The sequence below is a fragment of the Brienomyrus brachyistius genome, unplaced genomic scaffold, assembly GCF_023856365.1.
Source record: "Brienomyrus brachyistius isolate T26 unplaced genomic scaffold, BBRACH_0.4 scaffold133, whole genome shotgun sequence".
In the NCBI taxonomy this organism is placed as follows: domain Eukaryota; kingdom Metazoa; phylum Chordata; class Actinopteri; order Osteoglossiformes; family Mormyridae; genus Brienomyrus; species Brienomyrus brachyistius.
Window position 1 is genome coordinate 398,796 of NW_026042408.1, and position 17,375 is coordinate 416,170.

Consider the following 17,375-nt stretch of genomic DNA (forward strand, 5'->3'; position numbering starts at 1 on the left):
ATTTTTTAAAACACACACACACACACCAGAAAAGAGCCGAGTAAGAATACAGAAGTTCTACGTCAGGTATTTCTGAAAAAGGAATGTTTTGAGTCGTCGCTTGAAGACATTCAAGGATTCAGCTGTTCGGACATCTAGGGAGTTCATTCCACCACTTAGGTGCCAGGACAGAGAAGAGCCGAGATGTGTCTTCCTTGTGCCTTGAGGGGAGGTGGGACCAGTTCCCATTTAGAATGGGAATGACAAACAGAATATTGGTTTCAAATAGTATCATTTTTATATTCACGAATGAAACATCAGCATAAAATACCCAAATCCATAGTTGGGAAGGCATTTATGAGCTACACATGGATCAAGGAATTTACATTCTTGTATTTTCTTATATTTAATATATTTGAAACGCAACAAACTGGAAGAACTGAGGAGGCGTACTAAGTAGGTCTGCTCTCTTCGGTATGTATTTTCCTACATATTTGAAAGTCCAAACAATCAAAATTTGTAAAAAAATAAAATTAAAAATCCCTCCCGCCCGACCCACCCCCTCCAAAAAAAGTACGAGAACCAATTTTTTTTTTAAGTGGCCTTACATACGGACAACACGTTTGATCTGCCGTCAGGTATTAAAATAATGCCGTTTCCCGTCTTACGGACAACTACAGCTACTTGGTCATTGACAGGGAAGCAAAGCTTGCTGTTGTCGTGGATCCAGCCGCCACACAAACCATACAGGTATGTGAGCTTAAATTATTATAATTATACAATTATTATACAAGTATATGAACATACATTTCTGCATACAGATTATTAGTCTAAAATAAAGCACTTTAGACGCAATCCTGTGTGCGCACAAACACTGGTGAGGAGGAATTATAATATATAATACATGTGCTTAATATTGTGCTTTTAAAATAATTTGCAGGTTTCCTATCTGATCGATTGGGATAAGACATTTTGTGTCTCGGGGACGTTCTACTAAATCCTACGAATGATAAAATGTAACCAGATTTGACAATTTAATGTAATGTTTGTACAATATGTTAGATCTTGTTTTAAAATCCAGGTGTAACTAATTGAACTACGGCGCTGTCACAGTTAAATTGATTCCCGGTGGTTTTGCAATTCCCTCGATGCAGAATTCAGCGACGCAAGATACTAGTTGCTTGATTTTTTTCCCCGGACCTCTCCTCTACCTTCAGCTATTACTGGTAGCCGAGTTTGCATTTGGCTTTTTCGGTCTTTTGAACTTGGATAATGCCAAAAATGCTAGTTTATTCTCTGCTTGCACCATATATACACACACACACACACGTTACGATGGCTTCACCCCTTTTTGTATTTGTGTGCGTTGCAGAGCGGTGAGGTGATATGAGATGCCTGCTTAAATGGGGAGCACCCTTGAACTGCCTTAACCTACATACTCCTGGGGGAATTACCGTTGATTATTTGACTATGTTTGTCTGATCGGTATTTACTGTATATATGGGTTATGTGAATAAATTCATTTGAAGGCTACGGTTTGGTTTCCCTTTGCACATTTGGACTGTTTGAGCCAAGCAGTCGTAACAATATACATTCACACACAGTAAAGTCTCCTTATAGCAGGCATCAAGGGACCAGTATATCCATCCATTTTCCACAACTGCTTACCCCGAACTTCCCAGTGTCAGCTGGGGCTGACCCCAATAGGTGTTAGTGTCCACCTAGTCAGATGCCATGTGCAGTTCACCCTGGTAGAACAGTCAGTTTCTGCCAGTAGAGGCTGTCAAGGAGGAGGTTCCTGGTGAGAGCCAAAGGGCTTTGACTGGTTGCATCCTACAGCAAGGACAAGTAAAGGGTCCACTGTTGCCACATCGATTTCTGTGCCAGCAGAGACAGCCTGGCCACATGGGTCATGTCTGGAGACAGAGTCTTCTGGGGTGGGGAAATGTGTTCTTGTGGCTCCTGCTATACGAGATGCCACCATCTCATTTGGAGGAACGAGTCACAAGAAGTCCACCTAAACCAGTCACCCCCCCCCTAAAACACTCCATGCACAGAGAGAACAGGACAAGCAGAATGTAAAGTCAACACCTTTTATTAAGGCACAAGCCCACAGCAGCTGTGAGAACACATTCACCCACTAGGAGCAGCTTTCCATCACCACCGGCCAGCCATGTGTCCGACTCTGGGGGCCACCAGATGCATTTCCCCACTGGACACCACAGTCGTGTCAGGGGAGGAGCTCTTGTGTGCAGCAGCAACATCCCTACCTGAAATGCAGGGAGGCAGGAGTCAGATGCGTACAGCCATTCTGAAGGGAAGCCAGGCTGGAGCTCACCTTTCCTGAAGCACCTCTGCTCACAGCTGTCAGTGGCCGATGGGCGGCACACAGCTACACTGCAGTGGATGAACCCCTGCAGGGACAGCAGGGCTTGCATTATTCCACATTTACAGGTCAGCCAACAGCCACTGCTTGCAGTGCCAATACCTTCCCCTGATAACGTCGCTGGGAGGCTGGGTCCACAAATGCGAACATCTTCACAATGAAGCGCTTGTAGTGGGTTGGGAAGGGAAGCCCAGAGGAAGCATCCACAGGAACCAAGGTGGTCTGGTACTTGTCACCTTGGTAGGGGCACCTGTACCAGGAGACCTCAAGTAAGGAAGGCTTCTTTCTTGGTGGTAGTGCCCCCTCAGGGGACAGCTTCTCACTCACCTGTCAACCAGGAGGTTCCACTGAGGCAGGCTCAGAGGGTCAAGGCCAGGTGTTGCCCAGCAGTTCTCCAGAACCAGGACAAGGTTGGGGTCCGTCCTATTCAGGATGCGAACCTCAACATATACAGGCTGCCGCAACACCTTGGTCACAGGGTAGTCGCTGTCCTGGTAGTAGGAGGTATATGCAGCAGCTCCTGCAGATACCAGCATGGGGGGGGAAGGAAACCCAGTCACCATGTACCTACAGGGACAGCAGCAGGGGTCAAGCTGTACCGTACCTTCATCACACCCTTTAGTGTAACACTGGCCATTTGCCAGCCTCAGCTCCACCCGCAGAGGCCCTGGAGCAGCTACTGGCAGAGGTGGTGGAACTGTATTCACAGCGGCCACCAGGGACGCAACCTCAGCACCCCAATACCTACACTGGAAGAGGAGCCTGCCAGGCAACAGCAGGCCATCAGATACAGACACCAGCAAGGAGGGCTACAGGGCCAAAGACTCCACTCACTCGTAGAGGGAGTCCCTTGTGATGGATCCCAGGGGGCCCACACCAACTTCATATGAAGACGTCATCCTGTTCTCATACACTACATAGTCACCATCCACCTAGAAAGGGAACCACAGGTAAGCTACAAACCTCAGCAAGAGCCTCACACACAGCCTGCTCCCAAGGACACAACCCACCTTGACCACAGTGCCACAGGCAGTCACAGGGAAGGTGTAGATGGCAAAGGCATTTGTAGTGGCAACAGGGAGGCAAGGGGCAGCATTTCCACCCAGCAGGGAGACACTGGCCACATCCAGCTGGGGCACAGTGGAATCCTTGGCCACCACAACCACAAACTGACCATCCCTTGTGCACTGCACAGTCACTGCAAGAGGGATCCACACACGCCCATTTAATAGATCACACATACTTGCCAGAAGAACCATGCTAGGAAAGCATCAGCCTCACCTGCATTCCCATAGTAACACTGCTGGCCATCAAAGCAGCAGTTTATGGCTTCACAAGCAGCCTGGCCGAAAGCAGGATCGCCACATGGAATCCTCTCATACACTTGGCATTTGGCTGAAGCGGAAACGAAATTCTTGACAGCCGTTTTCTGCGCGAAAGAGACGGCAAGAACAGCGAGTAAAATGCTTGCGTGAGCCCAAAGCTGCTGAATACAGCGCGATTTCTCCATGATGGATGTGAGTGACGCGCAGGAGGCTGAATTAGGTCTTTAAATACCTCCTTGTCTCGATTTGCGTTTCAGTTCAGTAATCGGGTTAATAGGAAAACCGCACGAGGTTGCCTGGCATCGATTTGGATCCGACTAGAGTCATTTGCACCCAGTATTTACTGATTCCACTTTATCTACTTAATATGTACGCAGCCCACTAAATCCCTAAAATTATATTTATGTTCAGCGTGCACAATCCAATTATTATAAGTCAAATTCTATGTGAAGCGCATAGTATATATTTACAGCATATTATCGTGAATGCACAAGGGTACTATACTGGTCTCACTAGATAATTAATTCGGCTATTGAGCATGCAGACTTACGTGAACATGGATTGGCGAACACATCTCTTAAAATTCTTCTTCAATCTTGAAATATCTTACGACATTCATATTCAGATTTCCGTCTGTAACTTAACTTTTAACAATCAGAGAATCCTGATATCAAGCACATAGACAGCGTTAACCACCGACTAAACGGATTCAAGCTTTTTCTGGTTTCGTTTAATCTCTTTAATATCTACGAAAATAAGGGATTTCAGTTTTAACGGGATATTGCTCCTGCACTTTCCGTTCATGGCAACTATTTTACACCCCTTGGGTTGCGAGATTGCTTAGCAGGCGAATTATATTTTTTGAAAAAGAAATATTACGGGTCCGTTTTGTCATACAGGTTTCTAATATACAAGATATTCAGATTTCGGTACTGCTGTGTATTATGCTTTCAAGTGGTCTGTACTGGACATGCGATTATGTACTCTTCGGACTTCAAGATATTTTAATTAAATGTTTCAGTTCACTTTTAAAGATAAGTAAAATACTGCCACACACTTCAATGAATACTGCTTAACTTTTCTTTATTGAAAATATTGTGAATATGAAGATTATAGACAGATATCTTTAAAGCCAGAAATAAATTAATGACAGTGGTGTAAATTAACTTACATGTGCTACCTTAAATTAGGAACACATGACAAAGTTACAGCACTGTGTAACATATATCAGAATTACCTTGAGCATAGGTACACCACTATACTCAATAAGATCTAAAGTCCATCCCTATGAATATCTCACTACACAAGATCTGAGAGATGTAATTTTCACGTCGTACATATATGTCGGTGTGTACTGCATGACATTAGAATATGCTAGCAGATCCGGAAAACTGCGATATTTCATTCTGCTTTTGAAATGGGCCCATATCGTTCGCTCTCGTACTCCCCTTCATTAGACTTCTTCATGCGTTGTCTTATTTTTAATTGCTTGAGGCGGTTCTTGTCAACCGCCCTCTTAGCTAGAAGAAAACCTATTATCCCGGATGGCAGTCCGATCATCCTGAAAATGATAAAATAAAAAGTTTACTATAAAACATATTAATGGACATGTACATTTCCAATTTTGGCACGTGAAACATCGCGCAACAGTATCGAACTATGAGATACAAAGATGAACTATTTCACAGCTCTCACCAGGCATATCCAATTTTAACCATTGGGTTTTTTGCTTTCCTTTTCGGAATGTACTCGGGTTCTTCAGGTGGAATATTAAAGGATTCGTTCGTTTTCTGTGGATTCGCTTTGGCAGTCATTAGTGTGCTCCCCCAACTCCATTGCAATGAGCGACTGTGCGGCAAACGATGGGCAGCCCCGACGCAAGGGGCATCCAGTGCTGTAAGCCGACGGCTCCATGGATATCGGTCAGAGAGTATACAAAACCCTTTAATAAAAGATCAAACTATTACATTCATTTTTAAATTGGTTACAGAGACCGCAACTGATTCCCATTCATCATTTCATTCACAAGGCGTCACAATTGCGTAAACACAATGACATAAACTGTGCCTCGTAACCTGCTGCAGCCGTGATTCCTAAACATGTGACAGTAATTCTACAGACGAAATGTTTAAAAAGAACCTGCATTTTATAATCGCATACGGCATGTTGTTTAAAACAACATTTGAAGCTACTCAGCAACCTGAAGTATATGCAGTTAAAGATACAAACTCTGAACAGGGACCTTTCATGATAATTTGGTAACCTGTCATGGTAAAACACGGCACTAGGCTGAAAGTTGATGACCTGGTAAAGTCTAATTACACTTGTAAAGCTGCAAAAGAAAGTTTCCTACCCTTTTCTACTACCGATCTCGTATGTTTCCCGTAAAACGCTGCCATGTTGTAACACTGACTTGCACTTGCGCATGTGCAAAAAAAAAAACCCAAATACCATCGATACACCGCGGAACGTGTCCTGCCGTGAGTCATAACAGCGCCATCTGCTGCATTGCAGACGTTATAGCACCAACACCGTCTCATTGAATTACAGTAAGATTTTGCAGTCTTACCGATGTACATGTATTAATTTAAGCATTAATTCGTCTGGAAACTATGTGCATAATAAATTTATGCTTCACAAATATATTTTCACTTACATGGCACCATATATGGGAAGTATATCAAAAGGAGTGGATTGTGAGGGATCACTGCAGAAATAAAGATGTTTCCTTCTGCAATGGGGAAACTGGAGTGATTTTGAGTGAACTGGGCAGGAGTTCTGATTTCCGCTGCTTGTACACGCGATTGCATCCTTCCAGTCACTAACCAAAGCTCGAGACCAAAGGCGAGGTTAGGAACATACACAAAGCAGGCAGTCAATCTCTAGCTTTTCCCTGCGGCTCCACGGAAGCGATACGGCAACCGCCGATCAGCCGATCTCCCTCTCCCTCCTTCCCTCACATGTGAACAATGCTCCTATTTTAAAATGTCACAAATAGGTAAAATATATAATGCACAGGAAAAAAAAAAATACTTGGCTCATATCGTTCAGGTTTATTCATTATGTTTTGAAGATGTCTCTATAAAAGGTACAGTTAAATTTACCTAATAAAGCATTAAGTTCCGTTGCCAAGATCAAAAATAAAAGATGAAGCTGTAATATTACATTTCAGGTAAAAACCATCAAAAAAGCTACAAAACTGAAGTTCTGTATATTAAAACAGCAACGTCATGCAGAAACTAAAAACATATTTACATAAATGAAATCTCAAAAAACATCTTCACACCACCTGTCACATTTCAAACACATTGTCTTCAAGTTATTTAAAGTTACTAGTCCTCAAGGCTGTAGTTGGGGTTCACGACCAGGACCGTCTCTTCTGCCTGCGACTCTGGGACGGCTGCTTCTGACGAGCCCTTCAGTCCAGACTGGGCCAGTTCGATGAGAATGTGGTCCTGAGGAGGATCAAACGGTCATGCCACGGTCATAATGAGAATTAGCCAATAAAGCAACTGCTGGTCGGGTGGCATGATTGCTTACGTAGTGAATCAGTCTGTGGACGACTTTCTCAATGATCGTCTTCTTGTTTATAAGCTCTTCTTCTGAGTCAATTTCAGACTCAATTTCCTTCAGGTACCAGTTTATCACCTCACACTTCTTCAGAGCAGCTTCATTGTCGTCTGTCATTGGAGAGAAGTTGGAAGAAAAAAAAAAAAATGTATATTTATATTTATATTATATAAATAAAAACTAATTTGACCATCCCAACCCAAATGAAGAAATTAAATCTCGTTCAGACAAGGACTTTCAAAACTTTTTGTAAATTCCAGTTAAAGCTTAATGGGGGGGGGGGGGGGGGGGGGGAAACAACAGATGTCAAGTCGGCGTGCGAGACGCGTCCGCCATTCTTCAGGGCTCCCAGAAGTCTACACATTCAGGAAAACCAGCACTTACTTTCCTCCTCTTTGCGCAGATGCAGAACCACCAGGTTGGAGATGCGGCGATACTCAGCAAAGGAAAGTCTGAGAGACGGCTTTGCCGCATCACCGTTCTCCGGGGTCTCAGCGTGTCCATTCACGCCACCAGCTTCTCCGTGACCTAGTAAAACCAGGCCATTAGAAACACTCCCAAACAGACTATTTGCATCACAGATTTGACTTGTATAGACCAAGAGCTAATCGCACTTGTACCATTCACAAGGTCAGCTTCCTCATCTTCTTCCTGCTGCTCATCCTCCTGCTCCAGATTAACATCCGGTGTTTCCACCCGGATGATGGATTTGTTCAGTAGCCTGAAGGCCTCCTTCACATGTTTTGGCTGCACCTACGCAGACAGAGATCATACTTTGATGACACCCATCACCACAGCAGTCAAAAATTGCAAACGATACAATCTGTAGTCACACCTGAACATGTTTACACTTCATAAAGAATGCCAAGCTGAGGTACAAACACAAGGTGGAGGAGAAATTCACCCAAGGAATCCTCCACTCAGCAATAACATGGCCGTAAGACAATGACCGCCTCCATTATCCACAGGTCCATCCAGGGGGCATATCACAGCCCAGCAGCCCTCCCCAACAACATCAACTCCTGGAGTAGCCGGCCGCAGCTCAGCGACGACGCATGTTTCACATGTTAATGGTGACACTGATGACCTGCAGCAGCTCACCTCATCGCAGCAGTGCATCCGCGCCATGGCCTCGGAGAGACGAATCATGCTTTCCAGCTGCCTCACGGTGATCCTCCAGGCTGACTTGCTGATGCCAGATCCGTCCCTCTGACGCAGACGCTTGTACTGCTCCACGATGAAGTCCTCAGACTCCTTAGAAATCTGAGAACATTGGAGGCGGCGGGAGCACAGGTAGGACAACAAGAGTAAGTGGAAGTGAGTGACAATGGACCACATTTACTAATGTGGCCACAAGAGGGCGCAACAGATAATCTCAACTTTTCAAGATGTCATTTCTGCATTTTGCACTGGAGTCTGCAGAATACGGATAATAAAAAATGATTTACAAATGGCTTTTTTTTAATGCAGTAATAATATATTATAGCACTTTACATGATGTCAGAGAGTGTGCCTTGTATGTGCCGAAAAAGGAGCAAATCAGATTCGAGATTTCAGTTTGCTTACAATCCTATTTTGTTGAATGCTCTGTGGGGGCATTGAACCCTGAATCATCTATCGAACCGAATCGTGAGTGGACTGCATCACTACACCCCTAAAAGGGGGGGGGGGGGGGGGGGGCTTATTTAAGAGCAAGAAATGAATTGCAAAACTGCCACAGAGCCACTAACCTTTGGCTTGAACTGTCTGGCAAAGAGAAGGTATCGACGGATCTCCTCCAAGGTGTAGAGGCCTATCGATAGACTCCTGAATTCTGGAGTGGAGGTCGACTATACGTCTGGCTATGGCGTAATCTGTCACCTTCGGAGTCAAAACACGAGACGTCAAACCAACAGAATTCAGGCCACATCTGACAGCTTTAGTCTGTTACTCTTGGTGCGCCGCACGACGCCGGACGTCTCACCTCATTGCAGTCATCTACCAAGATGAAGAACAGATCAAATCTGGACATGATGGGTGCAGTCAGATTTACATTCTGCTTCAGAGACTTAGAGCGGTCGTACCGACCGCCGACGGGATTAGCGGCCGCTAGAATGGAGGTTCGGGCATTAAGTGTGGCCTGTAGCAAGAAAAAAAACAAGAGAAATGTTGTCGGGAGTGATCTGCTTCAGGAGGAATGACAGTGGCTTCAAGCTCAACTGAACCGAGCATTAATGTCCGAAGCAACTTGTACATGTCAAACACAAGCTTCCTGGACGAGGAACCCAAAGGTTACTGCACCTTCTGTTGCCTATGATAACTGACACACATCAATCTCCAATTAAACTGTACATGAAGAGGAGAATGTACAGAAGTCAGCGTATCCCCCATTACCAAGTGAAGAGATGGCACAAAAAATGGCAGCGTAACCAAAACTGGCAAGAGCTCTGCAAGGACGAGCAGCCTGCGATGGCCTTACCTTGACGCCTGCTTTGGTGATGGAGATGGTCTGCTGCTCCATGGCTTCATGGATGGCCACCTGGTCCTTCATCTCCATCTTGTCAAACTCGTCTATGCAGCAGACACCCTGGAGCGTGAAGGACCAGGGCACCAAAAAGTTAGAAGTTAGACTTTATGCGCAAACGCAACGAACGCTGAAGACCTGAGCATTGGGAGACGCCAGCTCACGTTGTCGGCCAGCATGAGGGCCCCGGCTTCGATGACGAACTCGTGCGACTCTTCGTCCCGGACCACGGCTGCAGTCAGACCGGCGGCACTGGAAGCCTTGCCGCTGGTGTAGACGGCACGGGGCGAGAACTCCTCTACGTGCCTGGAGAAAGACAGGGAAGGTACTCACATCTACCGCAGCCACGCAGGTGAAAAAAGCTGCGTAGTGGGTAAACATCTGAAGAAGTTCAGCAAGAACAGGGACAGACAGTCTTATCTGCAAAGGGCTGGTGTGTATGCAGGTTTCTGGAATAACCTTTATCAAGCTGTTCAAACGCAGGTGTGAGGACTCTTCAGCCAATCAGTCCTCTAATTAGTAATCTAATTAGGGAGATGCAGCAAAGACCCACACATACACAAAAACACGGCCCTTTTTGGATAAGATTTGCCACCCTTGAGCTTGTAGATGACTGTTGTATATCCCCAAAGCACCCCCCCCCCCCACTATAAAAACCCCTAAACAAAAGTACTTAACCCAGAATTGCTCCAGTAAACAAATCCAGCTATATGAAAGCAGACTCCTTAATGTGCCAACCCAGAGACTAAACGTATTCCACAGGAAGAGGTCTCACTTGAGGAACTGGCTCTTGGCAGTGCTGGGGTCTCCCACAACGCAAACATTGACATCCCCTCGGAGAGACGTGCCCTCCATGGTGGTCTTGGGCACTCCGCCGAACAGCATGAGCAGAATACCTCTTTTTACCTCGTCGTTACCTGAAGGCACACGAGAGCCCCTGAGTTTAACCCTTTCTTGCAGTTTTGTGAGAATTACACAAACACATTTATCTTGCCACTGCAATAAGGGGCTGATCGCTACGGCGACGGCAGCTGACTAACCGTGAATGGTGGGGAAGAGGCTGGTACACAGATTATGGTATAGGTTCTTGTCTTGACTCATCTCAAAGACCTTCTCCCACTCCTTCACCGTCATCTGGTTCTTAATACCCTCTGCAGTCTGCTCCTCATCTCGGATCTCCTTCCCACCGAACTGCAACACAGTGACCAATGTGGTAAACCTGTGTGCGGACCAGCCAACAAAAGTATACCACCTGGAAATGAGCTTTCACAACATCTTGAGTCATTATTTAAGATTCAAGAAGTTGGTCACGTGCAGCTACACTAAAAACTAAAAACAGATCTGACAAACTAAACACTAAATAAAAAACTAATAACTAAAAATAACAGCTTAAATCTAACAAATAGATAAATAAAAACACAGTATGTAATAAAAAAATTTACAAAAACAATATGCACTCAAATAATTGAAAGTGGCGCTAGAACAAATGTGCAAATGGGATTCCAGTGAAGACACATGCAGGACAGTGAGGATGGCAGTGTGTCCGAAACAGGGGGCTACATAGTAAAATGTGAAGGCGTGCCAGCCCCTCACCCTGGGGTTAGTAGGTGCCACATGGCAGGCCAGGAAGGCCAGCTTGTATGAAAGGTCTCGGACCCCCAAAGCCTTCAGACCGCGGATTCCTTCGTTCTCGTAGCCCTGAGCGCCGGCCGTGCGGGAGCTGGTCTCTGCACGGACACCTAGGGGAGACGCGTGACGGTCCTCGTGTGAGACATGTCCGTCCCCATTACTGCTTCGGTCAACACACAAAATACTTCAATACTTAAACTTTGAGGCACAAACGTCAACAGGTGTTCCTGGGGACCTGTAAATGTCCTGCTGCATGTTGTTAACATAACTACTACACTGTGGGGAGGGGGGGGGACATGTCTCACACTGGATCGTACCTGGATTGGCTAGCATGGCCACGTCCGGAACCACAATCAGCATGCCCACAAAGTCGCACTTGTCCCCAGCCTGTGCGGACTCCACAGCCTCGGCCCTCAGGATGACCTCCACACTGCGGGGAATGGAGCCCCGCGGCAGCTCAGCCTGTGTCTCCTGGATACGCACCTGCCAGACGGAGAAATTGATCAACTGCTGCTGTCTGGCAGCCTCAACCCAGGAGCAACGCAGAGAAACTGTCAAATGCACTAAAAAACAGTGCACAACAAATACACATCAGGAAAAAATTAAACTGCAGGAAACAACATATCAGTTACGTTCAAGATGACAAACCAGTGCATGGCTGTTATGCAGGAACGCAACTAATGCTCTTTACTGTTCTGCAATCTCTTATTTATATTCTGTATAAATGACGCAGAAGTGCATCAGAAGGAACCCATGTAGAGCGCCTTGGGGTGACACTGTTGTGAAAGGCACTATATAAAAAGTTCTGAACAGAACCAGGTAGCTAATTGAATGAGGAAGAGCAAACTATGACGGGGGGGGGGGGGGGGGGGAGTTTGCACACACCTTCTGGAAGTCTATGAACTTGGACTTGTTGGTGTCGAGCATGAAGCGCCGCCGGTTGTTGCACACTGGGTTGCGGCAGATGTTGGGCTGCGTGTACTTAAACTGCTGCTCCACGTCACGCACTAGCATCTGGCAGTCCAGGCACAAGAAGGTGGCGCTGACCAGCTCGGGGTGCACAGGGTGGGTGCGCACCACCTGACCACTGATCCGGATCAGCGTGCCAATCCGGGCGGTCGTCAGCTCACGGATCCTGAAGACAGCACCGGCTCATTACACAGCTGAACCCCCACCACAAAATCCTAAATGCTGGTACCAAATCAAAATAACTCCTCTAAAGACGATCAACCAGTACGGCCAGTAATGAAGAAGAATATCACGTGCTGTATGTGCAAAGGAATAAAACAGCTACAAGCTTCCCAGCGGTTTATCTTACTTGTGTCTTGTTGGCAAGTCCTGTATTGCCACGTAAAACTCCTTGCTGAGAGGAACATTTCCGTGATCACGAGCAAAATTTCGTACGGACCGGCACAAATAAGGATAAACTCTGGAAAAACAGACAGACGCAACATTAATGTCACGCACGTGGCATCAGGCATAACACTGTCACGGGATCACTAATGTAGGCATTTCTCAATCTTGACTTGGTAAATAAAGGCTAATACAGTTTCCAGTGATTCCCTTTCGCTATCATAAGCCAGAAAAGGAGCGGGCCTCACCTGTAGAATTCCTCCTGAATAGTGGTCGCCAGCTCCTGGTTGAACTGCTCCAGGTCCTGGAAGCTCACCAGCAGCGTGTTCCTCTCCGGCCGGATAAGCTCCTCCGCATCGCGCAAATACTTCACTTCGCCGTCACTGTTCTGAAATCTTATTAAACGAACAGAACCCTGCCGGTCAGCATGACGGAGGAGCGGACCGCAAGTCTCTACGCAGGTTAGCTGTCGCTAGCTCACCAACAACAACTAGTGCCCATGTCGCCATGTGAAAAGAACAAGACAAGACCGGAGGTACGGGACCCGGCGCCATAGTTCGGCGACCACCGATCTACAATGAACATTCTGGCGGGCTCAAAAAACACGGAATCGCTCACATTCAAGTACAACGTCCACAGAACAAATATTCTTATTCGGCCTGCCAAATGATGAAAAGTGTGTAAATTAAACGAATACACTCCATATATCCTGTAAGAAAATTATCAGTTAAATAAACGATCGAGAAAATCTTTAATATTAAATGCCTAATAAACTACTTTTTCTGAAGCCTGGTACCAAAACTGTATATTGACACTCTTACTATAAACAGAATACTGAATATCCAGTAAAGCATAAGAGTCATACTTACTCTTCTAAGAACACTTGAAATAGTTTCTGGCATTTTTCTGCCAAATCATCCTTGATAATTTGTCCTGAATTATCAGATGCTTGTGCTGCAAGATCCATGTGTCGATGCGTTAAAACAAACCAAACAATAAATGGACTACACGATTCCGGACAACAGCCGACTATTCCCTTACAGCTCACCTCTGACCACTATCGCGCCAAGCACTCGCCACGTAATAGTTTTCCCGCCACTAGCAACCAATCACTTGCTCTATTCCCGCATTAGAGCTTTGGTTACAAAAATGTGGCCAATCAGAGACATATAAAGGTGGAGTCTTAGTGGAATATATTAAAAATGGACGGCACCACAACGCGCTGTCAAATGAAGTGTTCTGAAGCTTTGTGTCTTATTAAAACATAGCTCATGGAGTTCAGCAAAAATCAAAATATTTTCCGTTGTGGTATTATAACATTTATTAAGCCTAATAAAAATCGTAAAACTGGATTATGTGTTCGGTAGAGTTCATAATCTAGAAATTTGCAAAGTATATATGGATAGAAGAGTTATTAAAACAAACACACACACACACACACACAGGAGACAATACTTTACATACTTTTATTTTATTTCTAAGGATTTTCCCCACATTAGAAAACAAGATCACCATCCCTAAAATGTTCAAAGAAAAATGTTTGTTCTTAATTGCAGTTATACACTGTTATAGTGAACTAGTTGTCAAGAGACAAAATGTGTAGAAAAGGATTAAGACACTAGAAAGATTTGTTTGAATAAATCTTGAATAAATGGATTTTCATCACAAAGTGCCTTATTTATATTAATTTTCTTTAGCTTTGTAAAATCATACTAATAATAGGATCTGACATCTTAATTTTGTAAATCGCTGTGACACTTCATTTAACAGTAATCTTTTTCCCCTCTGGCAGAATCCATGAGCGGCCCACCAGGCTTGTGCTTCCTCAAGGGGTTAGGCGTTTAGGGTCACGGGGGAACATGGAGGTCTGACGGATGTTGTGCAGACCCAGGTACAGCATGGTGACCCGCTCCAGTCCTGCAAAGAACAGGCGACTGTCAGGGCAACCATAAACCAGTTCATTACATTTTATCCAGTTATATACATTTGATCAGGGTCTAGCTCAGGGGCCCAATGAAATCATTGAAATCAAGTGAAATCATTCGAACAGTCATGGGAATTGAGCGACAACCTTCTGGTCACAGGTACAAGGGTCTTGACCTGGTAAGCCACACATAGCAGTTAACATGTCCTACACTGGTACAAGAAAGAAACTTATGACTTTTTCTCATTTATTTCATTGTATTCTTAAAATCTGTAATCCTCCTTCTTAAGGAGAAATCCTGTATAACAAAGATTTTCCTTCATTTAAATGGAGAAACTTAAAAGGTCTAGCAGAACCTCTACAAATCTCAGAGTAGAACACAGTGGGACTCCACCAGCAGCACAGTGCGTGAAATGCGATGTTTAGTTTGTTACAAGTACCGACAATCAGTACCAGCTCCCTTTAAACAGTTCCTCATTTCATACCTACTTAGCCATGACAACAAAATAAATACGGTATTAGCATCAAAAGATGAAAAACAAGGACCAACAGCCTGCCGAACAGCATAGGCAACGTGTGAACGTTATGTGACTCGTTTGATCTTCTGCTCGCTGTCTCTTCCTCCTCAGCTCATGCTGTTATTTTAGGGTTTTGTCTGTTATGGTGGGAAATCCAGTCCATAAAGCAGAAAGTAGCATAAATTACTACTGTACATTACATCAAAAATCTGTACCGCAAACAACCTTGGTTTGATTATCAAACCTTGGATTTAATATCAGTGAAGAATTTCGAAAACGATTGTTGTTACATTTTGTAACTGCACTGATGTTCAGCTCCAACTGAACTCTTTACAGGTGTGAGCCTGAGCGCAATATGGGGCGAATCCTGTCAGGATACGTTCCGGAACGTATGTGCACAGATCCGGCAGTTCTTTAGTTTAAAAAAAGAAAACAACATCAACATAAAATAAAAATAAAAAAGTATGCATTTTAAATTTAGAGACCAATTTTCACGCATGTCATGTCCTTTATTAGTTTACATTTGTTCTTAAAAATAGACAGCATGTTTTCCGCACCATGTTTTGTACGCGTTCTCAGCACTTCCTGATTTACAAATTAAGCGCTGGGTGTAAGTGTAGCTGGAATTCATCTCCATTTCACTGGTACGATCGCGGACAGACGGGTTACCTATGCTCCCCCGGCGTGAGGGGGGGCCCCATATCGGAAGGAGTCGATATAAGCCTTGATCTTATCCAGGTCTGCAAGACACAAAAGAAGCATCTTTTAGACAGACACTGCGATTAACGTCGATTAACCCTGTGCTGGAGCAGCGAATCCGCCCCGAGGGCGGGGTTGTGCCCCATTCGCTGTGTCTCCAGTGCGAGGGACCAGCGGGGGCTCACCGATGTTGTGGTGCTTGGCCCGCTCCGTCAGCAGCTCGGCATCGTGGACCCTCTGAGCCCCCGACAGGATCTCCTCTCCTCTCATGAACATGTCATAGGAGTTGGAGTATTTCTGGGAACATGGTGGTGGGGGGTGATCAGTTCGCTTTGCCGTTCACGAAGCATCTTGGGAAATTAAGGGGGGAATGCTGGCGCACTCACAGGGTTCGTGGGGTCAGGCATGGTGTAGAACGGCCTCACTGCCAGTGGGTACTTGTCCAGGATGTAGAAATCAGTATCATACTAGCAGGAAAAAGGTGAGATTCTTAAGTATCCTGCTTAAGTAGATGTGTACAATGTTCAATGAGGCGTTATTTTTAACTGGTTAGATAAACACACGTCTCTAGATTCTTTGGAAAGAGCCTCCCAAATATCAAGAAATATCAGCCGATTTCATTACAAGGTTGTACAACTTACCTTTTCTTTGACAAGACGGCCGAGTAGCTTTTCACTGGGAGTGCTGTTTAAACAGGTCAATTACGTAGATTATTTACAAATCAATGGGCTGCAAACAGCTGCATTTCAAATGTCACTCAAATCAAAGGAAAACGGCTTTGAGTGACATTCAACCGAAAATATTTCAGTAGTTATGTTTCACATATTGAACTTAGAAATAAACTGCTGTCTGCCTAAACAGCTAAACCAAATAATGTAATTGACACTACAGCGTTGTGTGTATACAAAAAATCTCTGCTTTGCTTTTATACCAACATAGAGACATGCTACTCAAACCTGAGTTCACTCTTCAAGGTTCCAATTCTCAACAATCTGGTTCTGGCGGACAATGCAGCTTTAAACTCAAACGGCCGTTTTTCTACAGAATGTGATTGCAAAAACTACACACAAAGTGTCTGCTCACAGAAATTCCCTACCAATCAGAATTATCCAGAAGGTGCTCATTGTCTATTGTCGCCCCCCCGTGGTGAAACATGCTCCCAACAACTACAATATAATTTTTAAAATAGTCATGTGTTCCTACAGCACCACAAACTTTAAGATGAATCCTTTCTTCACAGTTAATGTTAAAAGTGAACTGTGAAAAATGTACATTACCATATATTTCACTCTGAATGAGAACACCAACCAAATTCATAAAACATCAATGCACACTTAAGTTATGCTCGACATGTGGACATGTCAGCCTCTCTCCCACCTGAGATCCTCCTCATCACCCATCTCCACCCCCGCCTCTCTCAGCATGGCCACGGCCTCAGGGAATTCCAGGCGAAGGGACGGCTCCAGGAATTTGAACGGCTCACTGGGAT

The 17,375-nt window shown here is 44.9% G+C and overlaps 3 protein-coding genes across 3 annotated transcripts in view; all 3 read right to left on the minus strand.

Moving 5' to 3' along the window:
- Nucleotides 1-4,610, minus strand: part of LOC125727914 (zona pellucida sperm-binding protein 4-like) — a 49,731-nt gene extending 45,121 nt beyond the window's left edge. Inside the window, exon 1 of the mRNA XM_049004906.1 lies at nucleotides 3,849-4,610. Coding sequence (XP_048860863.1) covers nucleotides 3,849-3,875 — 27 coding nt within the window. The 5' untranslated portion in view covers nucleotides 3,876-4,610. The remainder of the gene's footprint in view (nucleotides 1-3,848) is intronic.
- A 146-nt stretch (nucleotides 4,611-4,756) lies between these two features.
- Nucleotides 4,757-13,826, minus strand: LOC125727910 (DNA replication licensing factor MCM6-like). Its single transcript, XM_049004897.1, is given in 20 exon segments — nucleotides 4,757-5,251; nucleotides 5,386-5,632; nucleotides 6,044-7,145; nucleotides 7,231-7,370; nucleotides 7,645-7,788; nucleotides 7,881-8,013; nucleotides 8,362-8,523; nucleotides 8,991-9,050; nucleotides 9,052-9,120; nucleotides 9,224-9,379; nucleotides 9,719-9,826; nucleotides 9,928-10,069; nucleotides 10,539-10,680; nucleotides 10,804-10,954; nucleotides 11,357-11,502; nucleotides 11,710-11,875; nucleotides 12,278-12,527; nucleotides 12,711-12,821; nucleotides 12,994-13,140; nucleotides 13,615-13,826. Coding segments are annotated over 18 exon segments (2,448 nt in total). The 5' UTR covers nucleotides 13,713-13,826; the 3' UTR covers nucleotides 4,757-5,251; nucleotides 5,386-5,632; nucleotides 6,044-7,022.
- Nucleotides 13,827-14,200: 374 nt separating this feature from the next.
- On the minus strand, nucleotides 14,201-17,370 carry LOC125727945 (aspartate--tRNA ligase, cytoplasmic-like; the record flags this gene model as incomplete). The annotated part of the gene is made up of 7 exons (XM_049004949.1): nucleotides 14,201-14,662; nucleotides 15,123-15,129; nucleotides 15,863-15,927; nucleotides 16,072-16,183; nucleotides 16,273-16,353; nucleotides 16,528-16,570; nucleotides 17,264-17,370. Coding segments are annotated over 7 exons (507 nt in total), but the record flags the coding sequence as incomplete, so codon positions are not given.
- Between the last annotated feature and the right edge of the window lie 5 nt (nucleotides 17,371-17,375).